The sequence below is a fragment of the Coptis chinensis genome, chromosome 2 (genome assembly GCF_015680905.1).
Source record: "Coptis chinensis isolate HL-2020 chromosome 2, ASM1568090v1, whole genome shotgun sequence".
NCBI lineage: Eukaryota > Viridiplantae > Streptophyta > Magnoliopsida > Ranunculales > Ranunculaceae > Coptis > Coptis chinensis.
The window spans coordinates 59,680,988-59,701,052 of record NC_141457.1 but is presented as its reverse complement, the minus strand read 5'-3'; the positions used below and the strand labels follow the sequence as shown (position 1 = coordinate 59,701,052).

The window sequence follows — 20,065 nt, the reverse complement described above, 5'->3', positions numbered from 1 at the left end:
TCGTTTTTAGTGTCGCTAGATATGAGCAACGTTTCAAATAAATTGTTGCTAAAATTTTATTTTTTTAAATTTATATTTGCATGTAGATTATTTAGCGATTATAAAAGAATCATTAGAAGTTGTGCCATTGTTTGTTTCTTTTTATATTTTTTTTCTCCCCAATATACACTTGGTCCCTTTTTTCCTGTTGACATACAACAATTAAACCTAATAAAATAAACAAAACATCAATTACCTAAAACTGTATAAGAAAGAGGTCAGACAATTTACTTTATTAATGATAATAAGAAAGAGTAACATCATTCTCTCAAAGTTTCTTATGAACTCATCTTACATAATAAAACTATAAAAAAAAATGACAATTTCTCAACTGAAACCATCTTCGCAAAAAACTTTGCTAACACGTGACACAATTGTACATTGATTTACCAACGGCCTCTTGCAATACAAACCCATTTCTTTTCTGACATAAGTTTATCTGCAGAAAAAAGATACGATTCATTAGACCTAAAGCTTTAAATGAAAGTTTAACTCTTCTTAAAATTAATTAATTCTTAAGTTTGGAAAACAATACATGTTATGTGCTTTGTGTGCATGACTGCATGCATGAACATACCTAAACACTAGTAACTTTGCATATAAAAAAATTCAACTTATTGACATTCCAGAGAGAATAACAGCGAATACTAGATAGATGATCATATTAAGCTAAAACAAACTAAAAAGGATCATTCCTTTACACCTTAAGAGAAGTCTGCAACTCCCTTTACTCCTAAGAGCACCTTGACTACCAATATAAAGTTCTCTAGTGAACCAGTTAATGTATAGTAGCAATCATTCCTCAAACAAATTTACAACTTAATACCTTAATCAAAAGTTAGAATCAATGTAATTAGGTGTAACAATAGGATCAAGTGCAACTCTGCATCAGCAAACAAACACAAATAGGAAGCATCACTATTTAGACAAGTAAAAGTAAGCAACATTGAACCTGTTTCATTGAAGAGTTATGCCCTCGCCCAATGTACCACAAGGAATATGTTAGTAAAGCCACCTCTTTGCAACTCTGCATCAGCAAACAAACAACATCGAGTCAAAAAAATTTAATGGGTATCCAATTTGATTTGTACATAACAGTCACCACCCCCCACATCCCATGATACCTCAACGGAAAGTTGAACTATATATTATAGGATTTATTGACGATAAACTCTAAAAAATCATTTCAACGAAGAAAAGGCCAGCCTCATCAAAAAGATCTCTTAGGTGATGACCATTACCAAAAATAATATGGCTTACTTCAGACCAAAGATATGAAGTAAAACAAGCAAAATACGAATCAGTAGATGGACTACCTGATACTAGCAGGATCTTTTATCTAAAATTCACCTTTATCTGCGTCATAGCCACAAACAACAAAATGACTTGCAAAGAGATAAAATCATAGACCACTTATTATTATTTAAGTAAAGAGTCATATGTTTCAGATTTGCACAAGCCAGGTCAACTTCTCTCTTTATAGAGAGAGAAAACTTCCTGCTGTATTAAAGTTTTATGAATAGATAAGGGAAAAGAAAGGAACTTTTGATTCCATCAGTACTCAGTTGGAGCTAAAAGTCAATTCTCAGAAAACAAGGAATTAGGAGAAATCGGGAAGTTGGATCTGAACACTTAGAATTGACCCAAAATAAGAATAAGAAACAAGTAACCCAATCACAGGTTTAAGCCTTAACAAGAAAGAAGAATAGTTATAGTGAATGATTTTCTCATGAGCAGAATATCAAATGTTTAGTTGTCATATTACCAGAAGAATGAACTGTTTCAATTGCGTTACATGTCAAAAGAAGTATAAACCAATAACTCACTAGAGGATTAGTATAGAAAACATAACTTCTTACCTGTATAACCTGCATTTACGTCATACAAGCCTGAGACACAAATATCCCCCAGTCATATTGGCTGAAGTCTTTAAGGGAAACTAAAATCATAGAACTCTTGAAAGTAATTAAACACGAAAAACAGTAACACAACTATAATCTTCAAACTTGGTGAAAGAATACCAAACTAAATTTGAAGTGATAAACACATGAAAGAAAAAATAACATGGATGCTTAACTAGATTGAATATCACAAAAACAGAAAGGACTCCACGAAGGGAAAAATAAATTGTAAGAAAATTAAAACAAGACAATATTATACCTTAACTTGTACTGGTCAACCAATGCGATTGTAATATAATTGCCGAAAAGTATTACTACAGAAAGTTCTTCACTACCAAGCAATTTGCACTGTGATAAGAAAAATATATCAACTAATCTCAGTCAATTTCATGGATGTGGAAAAATATAGAGATGACCCTAATATGCAGTGCAAATACAAATAAAATAAACGCTAGTCAAACTGCTACTCATCCTTGAGCAAGTCAAAACTATCATGTTCAAATTACGATATTAATATCATTTATCGCGAGAATAGTTGCCTATTCGGCTGTTCCCATTACTAGATTGTACACCTCAAATTAGTGCTAAAACTAAAGGAAACAGATAATGTACCTCCTCCACGTCCCAGTTGACCTTGCCTCTTTTTGTGTTTATTATGGTATATGGATGATGTAGATAGATGATGGTCGTTGAACAAAATAGAAGCGTATCAAAACCTAATTATCCCTCAATAAGTAAAGGATGAGTAGGGTATCGTTCCACTTTTAAGTGTATGTTTATATAAATGACATGACTGGAAAGGGGGTTTGAGGGATTAAAAACTATGATTATAGATATTGTATTCTAATGCTAAACTAAACTAAACTAACTAAACTATTGAGAATTTATAAAAGAGGGAATTCAAGAGATTATAATCCACCAATACTTTTAATCTATGACCTTCTGCTTCATGGTTGTTCTTACAAGTAGACTACAATTAGGCAATCGAGCGAGTGTCGATGCCCTCTTGGATGAAACATCGTTAACAATTAACTCTACTTAAGGTTGTTCCTATGTTTATACTATTAATATCTTATTTCCTTTTATGTAAGCTCGGGCAGCCATTCAATGTATTACCGAGAGCAACATCAAGGAGTACTTCCTAATAGGGCGGCCATTCAATGAATTACCACTTAAGGCAAACACAAAGAATACTTCCCCTAGGTAGCCACTCCCTGAGCTACCCCTTCTAAGGCAACACAAAAAATACTTTCCTAACTCTAAAGAACTATACTACTAGAAGAAAAGTAAAGAACACTAGCATGATATTAATATTGCAAAACATAAATCCTATTCTATACTTCCATCCCCTGGTGTGGGCAATGGAACTAATAACTAAAAAGATAAAAAACTAACCTGATTGAAGAACACCATAAACCAGAAGAATCATTAAACCTTAAGCACTGGCTTCATCTCCTCCCTTGAAGGAGAAGATTAGCCTTCCATAAAGACAGAAGAACACGAAGAACGAGAAGAAGAAGAAAAGTCGAAGAACATAAGACTAGAAAGACTAATTGATTAAGACTCAGCTAGTTAAAACCGAATATTTTATTATTAATCTCTCTCTGCCTCAAGTTCTGGAGACAAGAATATAAGTGAATTAGCAAATTACATGAGACACTTAGGTCCTCTATTTATAGGAGTTACAATGAGTTCTAGAAGCATTCCAAACTGCCATTTGTTTCCTAATACAAATAGACTACTTTCAGAGTCCAACTTCATCTCCAAAACTGAGAAGAAAGTGGCTACAGTGTTGTTTCATGCGTCTAGACGCATGATCCATGCGTCTCAGTCGCAAAAAATGCATTTGGACACGCGATCCATGTGTCCCAGACGCGGAAGTCTATTTTGTCTCTTCTACTCTATCCTTCTATCCTCTTTTGCGGGTTTTGGTCCAAGCGACTAATCCTTTGGCCTTGGGATTCCAAATAGGCTTTAAAATTGGTCCAAGTCGCATCTTTAATAGCTTCAATTCCTTGGCCTTCTCCATGATTGTCCATGGGCTTCCTATGTGATCCATAATGCTCCGAATTGCTCCGTTTTACCCCTTTTTCTCTAATATTCCACAAAACTCCCTCTTTCACCTGTAGAAGCATAAAACATAACTTACGAACACTTGAGGGTTAAATTGAGGGTTAAATTGTACTTTTTGAGCACTTATCACAACTCCCAACTAGCCTTTTGCTAGTCTCTTAGCAAATAAGATAAAAAATAGATAAGTGATCAAAATCACATCCTAATAACAAAAATAAAATCCTAACTCATTTTCACAGGCATTGCGATTGCATTTACCATATGCAACAAGGCTTTAAACTTTTAAGTTCCCCAAAAAGGACGAGTTATAGTCTCGTGAGGGTTTTCAGGTGATATACCCACAAAATCAATCAATAGCATGTTCAAGAATGATAATATTTTTCAGAGAGAGAAATTCCTTACCTACTCAGTGCTTACTCTAACAGATGGTCTCCATTGCTAACTACATTGCTGCAAAGACTCATAGATTATGATGGGGGATAGTAAAAATTGACAAAATTCTCAATCAAGGCTTATGTGTGTACTTAGTCAATCTCCTATACTCTCCTATCCAAGAAACGGAATCCCTAGTTTACCATAGGTAGATAATCTTAACTTTCAATCCTCACCGGTCATACTCTCAGAAGATAGTCTACTATTTTACCTCATGTATGTGGAGAAAAGAATAATGAATACGAACATCCCACATACTACCTTGAAAAACGGATTTCTAGATGAAATTAGTCTCATGGAAAGAATGTCAATCATATATGAAGTGTCGGGTCCTTCACTTTAGCATCCTCTCACCTATTCTAGACTTCGTATCATACTGTAGTGATAAGTCATGGGTTGTAACTTGGCTTGGGTATTGGTTTATAAAGGAAAGGTAAAAAGGATTCTAAGGTTGTTTCTAAAAACACTAAGGGTTTTGCTTCATTCTTTGGAAAATTTCTTCAAATTCTGTATTGCAGAGAAAATTCTTCCTTTGTCTTAGCTTTTCCATCCATTCTGTTCAATTTTTTTTTTAGCTCAGTGGTATATCCTTGATTAGTACTGGATATGCTTGTTTTCCACTAGCTTCTTTCACTTAGAACAGAATGATGGTCTTCATTGTATCTCTCTGGTATTTCCTTGTAATCTTCCTTTTGTGCTATTTCTTCCTCTTTGTCCCCCTCGTATTCTCAGAAACATGTGGGTATGGCTGATAAAGATTTTAGCTATACTCTTTGTCTGGAGTTGGGTAAAGGGTAAAGGGTCAAGGGTAAAGGGTAAAGGGTTTTATGAAAGAAAATGGCTTATTGTAAGGCTCAAAAGGGTTTTACATGATGGTCCTACTAGGTGGGATAAAGGCTGAATGGGTTCACTACTTGACTTATCAGTATGATACTCTGTTTTGAATAGACTACAAGACCTAATGGCTATCTCCCCAGTTGATGTCACTTCGTGATTAACCAAATCAACAAATAATGAGACTATATTACAACGACATAAAGAACTGAAAGATGTTGAGTCACTAAGACTCGAATTTTTCATAAGAACTCTCCAAAGAATGGGTATAAAGCTCAAGTCTCACGAGCTAAGTCTAAAAATTCTACTTCCAGTTTACTAGGGGTTTAAATCTCTCTTCTAGCGAAAGTACACAAAACTAACCAAGTACTATGGTGGTGCCTTGATAAAGAATTCTATCAACAAGAACTATGTCCGAGCATAATAAATAGTCTAAGTGGTAATGAAATCAACAATATCAACTATCTATAAAACTCAACACTAAGCAGTATAGAATATATATCCTAGACTCATCATTAAAATTTAATTTTCTCATGCTATTGATATAGAAACAAAAATATTTTTGTTTTTGAAATCTAATTTTCGAAATTCATTTCTCAAGTACACCCTCCCCCTACTTATGCATGCATTGACCTCAATGTATAAAGAAGTAAATGAAATGGATGAGAAAAAGGTAGGATATTACCATTGATGCCGAATATCAAGAATTAGTTCAAGAAACAAATTTTTAGGTCTTTTTACGTCAGATCCCCAAGACATAATGTGAGTCTTTTAAAGTCAGATTCTCAATAATTTTGAGTCCTTTATAGTCAGATCCTCAAGACTAGTATTCCCACCTCAAAACTGATCTCTTAACAACATGCTTACTTCCTGAAGACATTTTATACTCGGTCTACTAGAGTTATGAGACTTTGACTCCGGCGCTTGCAACTCCTCTCAGTAAAGGATAAAGTTATGAAAATATGAGGGCCCGACTATTGGTGGCACTTATACTAATGAGATCCTAAGGAGTCAAGCTTACGACGCTTGGCTTCCTCATACAAAAAACTTAAACTAGACAGAGTAACAGGTTTAGCAAGACATAGAATGTAATCCTTAAGGTGTGTAGGTAACTTACCCCAATTTTCTGCTTCAGCAGTGGTCTGATAAACTGGATCCTTGAGAAAAACGGCCTCCACGTCTCCAGTAGGTAACTCCAGAAAAGGCTTCAGTCGATGAGCGCTGACTTTGAAACGAGTCCTTCTCTTTATGTCTTCTACTTCAATAGCTCCAAAAGGTGTGACATGTCTTACTACAAATGGTCCCGTCCATCTAGATCTCAACTTTACAGGGAAAATTTCTAGACGAGAGTTGTTGACCAGAACCTTCTGTCGAGGTTCAAATTCTCTCTTCAGAATTCTTCTGTCATGTAATGCTTTAGTCTTATCCTTGTAAATCCTTGACTTATCATAAGCATCACTTCTCAATTCCTCTAATTCACTGATCTGAACCTTCATCCTTTCTCCTGCTTGATCTAGGCTGAAATTCATCTCTTTCACTGCCTAGTAGGCTTTATGTTCTAACTCGACAGGTAGATGACATGCCTTTCCATATACCAAGTGATAGGGCGACATCCCTATGGGTGTTTTGAATGCTGTTCTATATGCCCATAGTGCATCTTGGAGTCTAAGAGACCAGTCTTTCCTAGAAGGATTAACTGTCTTCTCCAAGATACTTTTGATTTCCCTATTCGAAACTTCTGCTTGACCATTAGTCTGAGGATGATATGGTAAAGCTAGCTTGTGAATTACTCCATACTTTGCCATAAGATTCCCAAATACACGGTTACAGAAGTGAGAACCGTTATCACTGATGATGGCTCTTGGTGTTCCAAATCTTGGTAGAATGTTCTTCTTCAGAAAGTCCACGACGACTTTATGATCGGCGGTCTTTGTAGGAACTACTTCAATCCACTTTGAAACATAGTCCACAGCCAGTAGAATGTAGGTGTGACCAAAAGAAGGCGGAAATGGTCCCATGAAATCTATACCCCCATACATCAAAGATTTTTGAGATAAGGATCGGTTGTTGAGGCCACTCGAACCTTTTCGAGGTCTTACCCAAAAATTGGCATCTCGGACATGCTTTGCAATAAACATTTACATCTTTAAAAAGAGTAGGCCAATAGAATCCAGCTTGTAATACCTTGTCTGCAGTATGTTGCGGGCCAAAGTGTCCTTCGCAAGGCTGATCGTGACAAAATGATAAAATGGATTCATGATTTGATTCTGGGATGCATCTTCGAATAATCTGATCCGAACACTTCTTGAATAAGTATGGATCATCCCAAAAATAATATCTGGCCTTTGTGTAGAATAAATCTTTTTCCTGCTTGCTCCAATGCGATGGTACCTTGTCGGTCACAAGATAATTTGCGATGTGGCCGTACCATGGTAATTCTGATATATTGAACAATTGTTCATCAGGAAAAGTCTCATAGATTTGTAAGCTGTCTTCTGTATTCTCCACTAGCAATCTAGAAAGGTGATCAGTAATGACATTCTCTATTCCTTTCTTATCACGTATCTCCAAATCAAATTCTTGTAAAAGTAGTATCCATCGGATCAACCTAGGCTTGGCATCTTGCTTAGCTAGTAAATGACGCAAGGCAGCATGGTCAGTATAGACAATCACCATTGAACTTATCAGATATTGTCGGAATTTGTCAAGAGAATAGACGATGGCTAAGAGTTCCTTCTCAGTGGTAGAATAATTAATCTGAGCTCTATTTAGAGTCTTGCTAGCTTAATAAATTACGTACGACACTTTCTTGTCTCTTTGTCCTAGAACGGCTCCTATAGCATAATCAGATGCATCACACATGATCTCAAATGGCTGGCTCTAGTCTGGAGCACGAATGATTGGTGCTGAAGTGAGTGCTTCCTTTAACTTCATAAAAGCTTCGACACATGAGGTATCAAAATCAAAGGCAATATCTTTCCTTAACAGATGTGACAGCGGTCTTACAATTCTGCTGAAGTCCTTGATAAATCGACGGTAGAATCCCGCGTAACCTAAGAAGGCACGGATATCTTTAACAGTTCTCGATTTAGGTAGATCCTTTATAATATCAATCTTTGCTCGATCTACTAGAATTCCTTCCTTTGAAACTTGGTGACCCAGCACTATCCCTTCCTTTACCATGAAGTGACACTTTTCCCAGTTCAGAACTAAGTTGGTATCGCAACAACGTTTAATGACTAAGGAGAGATGGTGTAGGCAATCCTCAAAAGATGATCCAAAAACTGAAAAATCATCCATAAAAACTTCCATGTATTTCTCCACCATGTCGTCAAAAATACTCATCATGCATCGCTGAAAAGTGGCCGGTGCATTGCATAGACCAAAAAGCATACGACGGTAGGCGAATGTTCAGAACGGACATGTGAATGTGGTCTTTATGGATTTGAAAATATCCTGAGTAACCATCAAGAAAGCAGTAGTAAGCTTGTCCAGCTAATCTTTTTAACATCTGATCGATGAATGGCAATGGAAAATGGTCTTTCCTTGATGCGCTATTCAGCTTCCTAAAATCGATGCAAACTCTCCATCCAGTCTGAATCCTGGTTGGAATCAACTCATTGTTCTCGTTCTCGATCACTGTGGTTCCAGACTTCTTCGGCACAACTTGAACTGGACTAACCCATTGACTATCAGAAATAGGGTAGATAATGCCGGCGTCAAGGAGTTTATCAATCTCTTCTCTAACTACTTCCTTCATCTTCGGATTAAGACTCCTCTGTGGTTGCTTATAAGTCTTGGAATCCTCTTCCAAATGAATCATATGTTGAACTATCATAGGGCTGATCCCCTTGATATCATCAATTGTACAACCTATAGCTGACTTGTGTTCCTTTAAAAATGTTACTAACCTGGATTCCTACTCCTTAGTCAAATCTGATGCAATGACTACTGGGTAGGTTCCCAAATCTCCCAAGAAAACATACTTGAGTGTAGATTGCAAAGGCTTTAATTCTAGCTTAGGCGGCTCCTTCTTAAGCTCTTTAGATGGTCCATCAGGCATAGGTGATTCAAACTTTTCTTTGAACTTGATGTCATCTATGACAGGTGATGAATCCAAAATCGCATTGATTGCCTCGACACTAAGTTCCTCACAATCTGAGTTTATCAGAGCTTTCAATAACTCGTCAGCAGGATATGAATGAGTCAGATAATCTTGTGCTAACGCTTTAATCATGCATACCTCGTTCACAGCACACACCACCTGTGGTTACTGTAACATATGGAAAACATTGGTTTCGACTCTCATATTACCAAAGGATAACGTCATATTATCGTTTCAACAGTTGATGAGTGCATTTGTAGTGGCCAAGAATGGTCTGCCTACCAAATGTAGGTTATATGTCGAGTACTATGAAATCAACCGGATAATAGAAATCTTTGATCTTGACTATGACGTCTTCAATGATTCCTTTAGGTATCTTTATTGATCTATCTGCAAACTGTAAAGTAACATCAGTCAGTTTAAGATCCTTCAAGCCTAACTTTTCGTAGACGAAATATTGTAGAAGATTCACACTGGCACCCAAATCTAATAAAGTTTGCTCCTCCAAAGAATCTCCAATTCTGCATGTAATAGTTGGACTTCTAGGATCTTTCAGTTTCATAACCGCTAGATTCTGTAGGTACGATGAACATCTTTGAGCGATAAAAGCTTCTTTCAGAATGTTGGTCTTCTTCTTCACTAGATCTTTCACGAATTTGGCATACGAGGGAACTTGCTTGATGGCGGTCAGAAATGGGATATTAATATGTAAATTCTGAAATACATCGCAAATCTCCTTGTACTGGTCATCCTTTCTGGTATTCACTAGTTTTGAAGGAAACGGTGCTGGCGGATTCTTCAATATCGGTTCTCTTCTTTTGGCTTCAGTTGGATTGGTAACAGATAGTGGAGTGACAGGTGGAGTTACTCGTGATGGCTTCTTCTTACTTACTTCCACAGTAGTTCCTTCAACTTCTTTTGCAACAGTTTCTTCAACAAGTGGCACAACACTAGATATATCTGGAATGTTAGAACTGGGCGGGATGGTGGGGACATAAGTTACCTTAGGCTCCGCAGAATCTTTTCCTGGTTCATAGACAATCTTGTTATCAACTTTCTTGCCTGACCTCAGAGTGGTGACAACATTAACTTGGTGATTCGACTGAGTAATCTCCTGGTTATCCACCTGCAGGACACCTCTTCCTTTCGGATTTGGCTCTGGCTGGCTTGGTAATGCTCCTTTTAATCTCTCTGTCAAGGCGGCAGCGATTTGCCCTATCTGGCCTTGAATGACACTAAAGTTATTCTCCAACTTTTGGGTTCTTTGATTTGTCTGTTTTAGCTCATTGACAATGGTGGTGATAGCTTCTTCCAGATGTGGGATAACTGCTTTGCTCGACTGAGGTGTAGGGGCAATATATCCACTCATAAGATCTGGTACTAACTCTCTGTTTGTGTTGGCTGGGTATTGCTGGTTTTAGTATGACTGTTGATTTCTGTATTGTTGCTGGCGGGTTTGGAACTGATACTGGTTATTCTGGAACTGATTTGACTGATTTTGGAATCCTGGAGGAAAATTCCTCTTATTTGTATTTTGTGGCTTCCAATAATTACCCCCTCGATTGAACCGGGTTATTTCTTCCTAAAGAGTTGATACTATATGCCTCTGCATTAGTATCCAGATAGTACGAACACTCTTCAGTGGTGTGGCCTTCATCAGAACATAGCTCACAAATGGCATAACAAGGCTTGGTTGACTGAGGTCTAGCTTGGAAATTGTTTGCTTTTGGAGGATTCATGGAGAACTGATCAAATTTCTTGTTTGGAGTTTCAAGTCCTGTTGATAGGCTTGCCATAATTGATATCATCGCTTGATTTGGGTCTTCTTGAATTTGGTTGCCAAATTGCTTCGGCACCCCCTCCACTATAGTTACGTCCTCGTTGCTAGTACTCCATTGTTGAGTGTCTTCAGCTAAATTCTCAAGAAAGTTGTAGGCTTCCTCTCCATCTAATGATGTAAACTTACCTTGATGCATTGATTGTATCATCTGCTTGTTCATAGTAGAAAGTGCTCGAAAGAAAAAATGAGCCAGTGTGCTCTTATCATAACCATGATGTGGACATGAGACTAGCAGATTATTGAATTTCTCCTAGCTTTGATGATATTCTTCAGTTATCTTCCCTTTGAAATTGCTGATGGCTTGCTGCATGGCATCTGTCTTCTGGGGTGGGTAGAACTTGCTCATAAACTTTGTTCTCAACTTCTCCCAATTGTTGATTGAATTGATCAGCTGTGCAGTTAACCATTTGGATGCTTTACCTTCGAGTGAGAGTGGAAAAAGAATTAACTTGATACTCTCATCCCTGATATTCTGGTTCTTGAAAGTTTTGAGGACTGATAGAAATTTGTTCATGTGAACATAAGGCTGAATATTGTCTGAGCCATTGAACTTTGGAAGCGTAGAAATTACTGATGCTCTAAGTTCGAACTGGTTAGCTTCTGTCTCTAGAAAAACAATATTGCTTTGTGGGTCTCCAATGATTGGTGAATAGAAATCACTCAACTTCTTCCTCTGTTGTGCTTGCATGGGTGGTTCTGGATTATTGGTGTCCAAAACACCTCCATCATTGCATGCGGCCATTGTTTCAATCTCATCTAGTATTCTTGTGAGTTGATTGTTGAACCTTGTCCACTGTTATGTTCTTACCGGACGATGATATGGAGGACGGGGCATACACTAGAAAATGCTATGCGAAAATGACGAAAAACTATCCTACAATGCTTGAATAATATACAACTATTCTAAATTATACTAAAATATAAAACTACTTTCCTTCAACTGGGTTGGGCTTTGCAGCTAGTATCTCGCCCGTTGTCTAAAGCTGTCTCTTCTAGGGTTATGGTGAATCACTTGGATTGCTTAAGTACCACAGCCCATAGACGATAGTCCGTTTGTCAAGATTCAGACAAGAAACACTAGAGTTTGATATTTCACTGTGTTGGCTTACAACTTCAATTGTTGAAAAAGTCCTAAATGCAATTATACTAGAAAGCAATAAAACTAAACTATGATGCAACTATACTAAGAATGAAATAAAAAGAATGAAGATCCGACTAACCTGGATGGTAGATCTTGTCTTCGAGATGTCCTTCAAGCTTCTCTCTTTCTCAAAAGGATGGATGATGTGGCTAAAATTACCTCAAAATCCAAAGTTCTAATCTTGAAAGAAAAAGTTAAACATAAACAACTAAAAATGGCAGCGACGCCATTTGACCTTGCCTCCTTTTGTGTTTATTATGGTATATGGATGATGTAGATAGATGATGGTCGTTGAACAAAATAGAAGCGTATCAAAACCTAAGTATCCCTCAATAAGTAAATGATGAGTAGGGTATCATTCCACTTTTAAGTGTATGTTTATATGAAGGACAAGACTGGAAACAGGCTTTGAGGGATTAAAAACTATGATTATAGATAGAGGGTTACATAGACTTACCCCCCATTACTAGTTGCCAATTAGTGTTAGCCCCCCATTTTCAAAAATATTAGTGATACCCCCCCATTTGTAAGATCCAACGGTCAGATTTCTTCATTTGAAAAAAAAAATTCATCTCGTAGCCGTTGGATCTTGCAATTGGGGGTATCACTAATATTTTTGAAAATGGGGGGTGGGGGGTAACACTAATTGCAACTATTAATGGGGGGGGGGGGGTAAGTCTAACTAACCCTTATAGATATTGTATTCTAATGCTAAACTAAACTAAACTAACTAAACTATTGAGAATTTATAAGAGAGGGAATTCAAGAGATTAGAATCCACCAATACTTTTAATCTATGACCTTCTGCTTCATGGTTGTTCTTACAAGTAGACTACAATTAGGCAATCGAGCGAGTGTCGATGCTCTCTTGGACGAAACATCGTTAACAATTAACTCTACTTAAGGTTATTCCTATGTTTATGCTATTAATATCTTCTTTCCTTTTATGTAAGCTCGGGCAGCCATTCAATGTATTACCGAGAGCAACATCAAGGAGTACTTCCTAATAGGGCGACAATTAAATGAATCACCACTTAAGTCAAACACAAAGAATACATCCCTTAGGCAGCCACTCCCTGAGCTACCCCTTCTAAGGCAACACAAAGAATACTCCCTAACTCTAAAGAACTATACTACTAGAAGAAAAGTAAAGAACACTAGCATGATATTAATATTGCAAAACATAAACCCTATTCTATACTTCCATCCCCTGGTGTGGGCAATGGAATTAATAACTAAAAACATAAAGAACTAACCTGATTGAAGAACACCATGAACCAGAAGAATCATTAAACCTTAAGCACTGGCTTCATCTCCTCCCTTGAAGGAGAAGATTAGTCTTCCATAAAGACGAAAGAACACGAAGAACGAGAAGAAGAAGAGTCGAAGAACATGAGACTAGAAAGACTAATTTATTAAGACTCAGCTAGTTAAAACCGAATCTTTTATTATTAATCTCTCTCTGCCTCAAGTTATGGAGACAAGAATATAAGTGAATTGGCAAATTACATGAGGCACTTAGGTCCTCTATTTATAGGGTTACAATGAGTTCTAGAAGCATTCCAAACCGCCATTTGTTTCCTAATACAAATAGACTTCTTTCAGAGTCCAACTTCGTCTCCAAAACTGAGAAGGAATTAGCTACAGTGTCGTTTCATGTGTCTGGACACATGATCCATGCGTCTCAGATGCAAGAAATGTGTCTGGACGCGCGATCCATGCATCCCAGACGCGGAAGTCTATTTTGTCTCTTCTGCTCTATCCTTCTATCCTCTTTTGCGGGCTTTGGTCCAAGCAACGAATCCTTTGGCCTTGGGCTTCCAAATAGGCTTTAAAATAGGTCCAAGTCGCATCTTTAATAGCTTCAATTCCTTGGCCTTCTCCATGATTGTCCACGGGCTTTCCATGTGATCCTTAATGCTCCGAATTGCTCTGTTTTACCCCTTTTTCTCTTATATTCCACAAAACTCTCTCTCTTTCACCTGTAGAATCATAAAACATAACTTACAAACACTATTAGTCCACTAAGATGGCTAAACAAGAGGCATAATCGAGGGTTAAATTGCACTTTTTGAGCACTTATCACCAGTGTTCCATTAGTAGTGGTCTAGATGAACAAGCAATGAGAGACCCATTTAAGGATATAGGAGATGAAGTGGCATCGGAAAAGGCATACTTCCATCTCTTCCCCTTCCTTAAATATCTCTAGATTGTGTTCCCACTGTCATTCATTCAGATTAACAACAAGTACTAAGTAAAGTAGTAGAAGATAAAATAAAGAAATGAGAGAAGGTAGAGTGAAGAGGGGTATATACATATTGAGGGGGAGAAGGAGAGCAGGAGCCGGAGAAGGAGGGTAGAGATCACGGTCGCTGTTTTTGGATCCCCATCCAAAAAGAGAGCTTCTACCAGACGTTTAGTAGCAGATCGTGTCCGAAAAGCTAGAATTACTGAAAATCTCAAAGCGCTGGAGAAACTTCTTCCAAATTCTGGCAAGGGCAATAAAGATGCTGCATTGGATGATATCATTGACTACATCAAGTATTTACAGCTTCAAGTTAAGGCCTTGAGTGAAAGGAAATTGGGTGGAGAAGCAACCTATGATCCCTTTGTTCATCTCGAGGGATTTGGCCACTATCTTGTTCATCAGCATATGCTGAATGAACCTCTAGAAGAGATAGTTGGAAGATTGATGGAAGTGAACATGTCAGCAGTGATCCAGCTGTTGGAGACCAAGGGATTGTATGTGATGTCGACGTCATTAACAGAGGAGCTTTCCAAGAATCTCTAGGGACAACTCTGTCTTCTACTTTTCTGGGGTCCTTTTATCCGAGATGGGAATCCATTTCTTGAGTATCGCAGACTTATTGTAAAAATTTGGAGCACATATGTTTAGAAAATCCGGGCCACTGAATAGCTTCAAAAAGAATCCTTTCTTTTCGGTTTAATACTTACAGGGAATTTCTTGAATTTAAGAATAACAAAACACACTAATTAAAAAAGTAAAACCCAATCAAGTAAATGTGTCATCTTTGGCCATACATCTGCCTAATCCCAACATCTTTTCCAAAAATAAAAGTAAAAGCTCTAGAATTTGATAATCAAATTATGATGGAGTGTACCTTCTACTGCAACGTTTCACGGTGGAGCCGGAAGGAGATTTGGTAATAGGTGGTGGACGGAGGCGAGGTTGCGCTCTTTGGTTTTCTTCGGTTCAGAGTGAAAAAGAGAGTGTCGTGTTAGGTAAAATTTGGGACCCTTTCAGTTTATCCTTTATTTTTTCTTTTTCTTTTTCATTTTCGTTTTTTTTAATCTTTTATCAAAAATTTCAAAAATCATAGGTGCTAGGTATCCAAAACTAGGGCGGTATGCCAAAACTTTGAACCAGTTGGAAACACTCAACCATTTGTGACACCAATAATGTTGGGATACAACTATCATCACCGACGTTAGATATCACCATCATTGATAAAATGTTATTTTCAACAGTATTTTTGTCGCCAAAAAGCTTTTATTTATTTTAATATTTTGAACAAGACTTTCAGCAACATAAAAAGCGTTGCCAAACACTTATTATCAAAAGTAAGACAGTGGATAAATTGCAACATTTTTTATGTAGCCAAAAATGACAATTAGCCACGTTTTTTTATTGTCACTAAAACTTTTGTCGCTAAAAAGCTAATTTGTTGTAGTGAACTTTCCTCATTTTCTTGCTAATCACCATTAACTTTTCTCATTTTCTTGTTAATCACCATTAAATTCCCTTGTTTTTATAATTTTTTACTACTGTAAAAAGACCTTCACCTGCATGATTCTAAACTATCTTTTGTAATCCTCTTACTGAAAACAACCAATCCTAAAAAAAAAAAAAAAAAAGCCTCTCGTTTCATACTTCCTTACTATTCTTGCTGTTTTTATGGTTCTTCTAGAATGGTCTCACTAGTCAGACTGTCCTACCATCGAGCATTACGACGATGAAGAAGAGCCAGCAGAAGAAGAAAAAGAAGAAAAAGAAGAAGAAATAATAGAAGAAGACAAAGAAGAAGAAGAATATGAAGATGAATTGCTTCGAGACCATATTGTTATGAAAAAAATAATGATGGGTCTTCGACTGACGGTGATGACGAGGATGATGGTGACGATGGTGACGAGAATGAAGATGGTGATGAAGACGAGGATGACAACGAAGATGAAGACTAATGCTTTCTTTATGTTATTTAGTTTTATATTCAATGTGTAACAACCTTATTTTGCTTATGTTGTCCCTTTTTAATGAATTATTATCGCCTTATTTTTGCTTAAACACCAAATTTTCAGTGCAATTCTATCAATGGTATTTGCAATTATTTAAAAAGAACAAATTTGAAATTCGATACTATTCCCCTGACATATTTGTAACCAAAAAATAAGAAAGAAAATATCCCTTATTGTTACATACCTTAGGCGTCTGCCTCCTTTTTCTTTGACCTGGTATCGAGCCTATGATATCATCTTGACCTGATATCAACACTTCTACCAATACCAGGATTTTCATCACGATCTTGACCTCATATTGACATTTCTGCCAATACTAGGATTTTTTTACCCGAACTCGACATTGCTGCCAAGAACTGGATTTTTTTTACCTGAACTCGACATTGCTGCCAAGAACTAGATTTTTTTACCCGAACTTGCCATTGTTGCCAAGAACTAGATTTTTGACCCGAACTCGACATTGCTGCCAAAAACTGGATTTTTTGACCCGAACTCAACATTGCTGCCAAGAACTGGATTTTTTGACTTGGTATCGAGATGAGAATCTATAGATCACCATGGTTTTTGTTTGACCTGGTATCGAGATGAGGATCTACAGATCACTAGGATTTTTGTTTGACCTAGTATTGAGATGAGGATCTACAGATCACCAGGATTTTTGTTTGACCTGTTATCAACATATAATTCTAGAGATACGAGGATCTGTGATATTTATATAGGTATTGCTTTTGGAAATAACAATCTCTTTATTGAATGCATAACTTCGAAAAAATATATCATGATACTTAGAATATTCTTTATTGATAAAATGCTTTCAAATTGCTTACATTTTGAAGCTTTGGTAATGTTACACCTTCAGCTCTTTTTAAGTAGTAAGCTCCATTGATTCCCACTTTGTGAATGATGTAAGACCCATCCCAGCTTGCTGCTAGTTTGCCATCCCCTTTCACTTTAGTTGCTTGAGTAACCATTTTCAAGACCAAATCACCTTCTTGAAAATGTCTTTCTCTCACTTTCTTGTTGAAAGCTTTTCTGAGCTGCCAATGGTATGTTTCGAGCCTTAATCTTGCTTGATCTCTTGTTTCCTCGAGATTGAGGACTTTTGCTGGCATTACTTCATTCATTATTTTGGCCATTCGTTAAGACTTTGGTTCTGGATGTTGATACCACCATTTCTGATGTGCCATAACCTAATGTAAAAGGAGATTCACCCAAGGCAGTTTGAGGTGTCATTCTATAAGCCTATAGAACGCTATTTAATTCATCCACCCAGAGACTTTTCTTGTCTTCTAGATTTTTTTTGATATTATCCATTATGGTTTTATTTGTTGCTTCTGCTTTCCCGTTACCCTGAGAATAATATGGCGCATATGTGAAAACCTTGTATGATTCCAAGAAAGCTTTTACTTTTCCTCCTACGAACTGTGGCCCATTATCTGATATAATGGCATATGGTAACCTGTATCAACATATTACTCTTTTGGAAAGAAAATTTATCACATCTTGCTCCTTTATGTGCTGTAAGGTTATGACCTCTACCTACTTGGTTAAATAGTCTGTGACCGCGAGCATGAATCATCTTTTACCTCTTCCAGGTGCTAGAGGACCGACAATATCCATGCTCCATAGCGTAAAAGGTTATGAGTTCGATACACAGTGTAACTCCTCAACTGGAACGTGTATAACCTTTCCATGTATTTGGCATTGCATGCACTTTTTAGCATAACGAAGACAATCTCTTCGCATATGGTGCCTCATGATTTTATTTGCCAATGATCTTCCAACTGAATGGTTTACACATTTTCCTCGTGGAGTTCTGCAATGACTAAATGTGCATCCTCATGTGATATACACTTCAGATGCGGACCTCCTGGATTCTTTCAATATAACTCATTATCAATCAATACATATCTTTGCGCTCCAGACTTGATTCTTTTGGCTTCATTTTTGTCCTCAAGTACTTTAACCTCAAATAAGTATGATATATATGCTTCCATCCATGATGCCCCCAGTGTGTTGATTTCCATAACCTCTGGTTCGTCGACATTGATGCTTGTCCTCTCCTGGATGCCGATGTGCAAAGTGCGACCCTCCGTGTTTTCTAGCATTGCTGTCACTTAAGCTAGGGCGTCTACATGCCTGTTTTCATTTCTATTGAGGTGTTGAAGCCTTATTTTACTAAAGTCCCTCAACTTAGTTTTTATAAAACTTAAGTAATCCACCATGTTATCACATTTTGCTGAATATCCTCCATTAATTTGGCTGACAACGAGCATTGACTCACTAAAAATTGATAATTCTTTCACTTTGAGAGATTTGGCCATCTCGAGTCCGGTGATTAATGCTTCGCACTCAGCCTCATTGTTCGATGCATGGAATCCTAATGTTATTGCTGTTTCGAGCCTTTGATTTTTGGGTGTAACCAATACAACCCCGATGCCACATCCCTTACTCCCAGATGATCCATCGACAAATAGTTTCCAACCATTTGTTCCATCCCATGGATTATCTGTATCGATAATATCCTCGGCCTCTTGCAGCATTGAGAACTCCTCCTTTTCCATGCCCCAACTAGCATCCTCACATGGAAAATCAGCCAAGAAGTCGGCCAGTGCCTGACTTTTCTCCGATACTCAGTTTTGGTATTCAGCACCAAATTCGTTTGTTAGTACTGACCATTTCGACATTCTTCCTGATTTGGTAGTGTTCGCCAGAGTCTGCTTTAATGGGAGATTTGTCATAATGATCACAGAGTGTGATTGAAAATATGGCTTTAGCATATAAGATGAGAATAAAAGCGCTAAAGCATATTTCTCCAGTGTCGAATATCATGTCTCTTCCTCGAGCATTGTTTTGCTTTGAAAATACACTGGTCTTTCAACACCCTTTTCAACTTTTACCAATACCGAATTTATATCAAATTTTGACACAGCCAAATAGAGAAACACACTTTTTCCCTCATCTAGTTTTGTAAGCGTCGAAATTTCTTGTAGGTATTTATTTAATTCAGAAAATGCTTATTCACATCCGTCATTCCAACATAATTTAGTATTCTTTTTAAGCAACTTGAAAAGTGGCTAACATCGATTAGAGTTTTTGGATATGAATATGTTGAGCGCAGCTATTCTTCCAGTCAGCCTTTGTATCTACTTTCTAGTTGTTGGAGATGGTATTTGCTGAAGTGCTCGTATCTGATTAGGATTAGCGTCGATGCCTCACTTGGTAACAATATACCCCAAGAATTTTCCAGAGCTGACCCCAAAAGTAGACTTCTCTGGGTTAAGCTTCATGTTAAATTCTCACAATATTAGAAATACAGTATCGAGGTCCTTCACATGATCTTCAGCTTTCATGGAATTTATAACCATATCATCGATATACACCTCGACAATTCGTTTTATGAGCTTCTTAAGTAGCTCCAACATTTTGATAAGTAGCTCCAGCAT

At 37.2% G+C, this 20,065-nt stretch overlaps 1 protein-coding gene and 1 long non-coding RNA gene across 2 annotated transcripts; one reads left to right on the top strand and one right to left on the bottom strand.

The window, feature by feature from the left end:
- Window positions 1-249: 249 nt before the first annotated feature.
- LOC147516891 (uncharacterized) lies at window positions 250-1,047 on the bottom strand. Its single transcript, XR_015213759.1, has 2 exons — window positions 992-1,047; window positions 250-478 (listed from the first exon to the last, which is right to left on the bottom strand). It is a non-coding gene; the product is annotated as an uncharacterized LOC147516891 (long non-coding RNA).
- A 13,600-nt stretch (window positions 1,048-14,647) lies between these two features.
- Window positions 14,648-15,156, top strand: LOC147516890 (transcription factor LRL2-like). The gene is made up of 2 exons (XM_086593412.1): window positions 14,648-14,721; window positions 14,778-15,156. Exons 1-2 carry the CDS (start codon window positions 14,648-14,650, stop codon window positions 15,154-15,156), a joined length of 453 nt encoding a protein of 150 aa, XP_086449538.1.
- Window positions 15,157-20,065: the final 4,909 nt, after the last annotated feature.

What these genes read in the sequence shown, in the direction of transcription:
- LOC147516890 (XM_086593412.1), top strand. Translation starts at nt 14,648, where the DNA reads ATGAGAGAAGGTAGAGTGAAGAGGGGTATATACATATTGAGGGGGAGA. An exon ending in GCAGGAGCCGGAGAAGGAGG is followed by an intron (nt 14,722 to 14,777) that starts GTAGAGATCACG and finishes AGCTTCTACCAG; the next exon opens with ACGTTTAGTAGCAGATCGTG.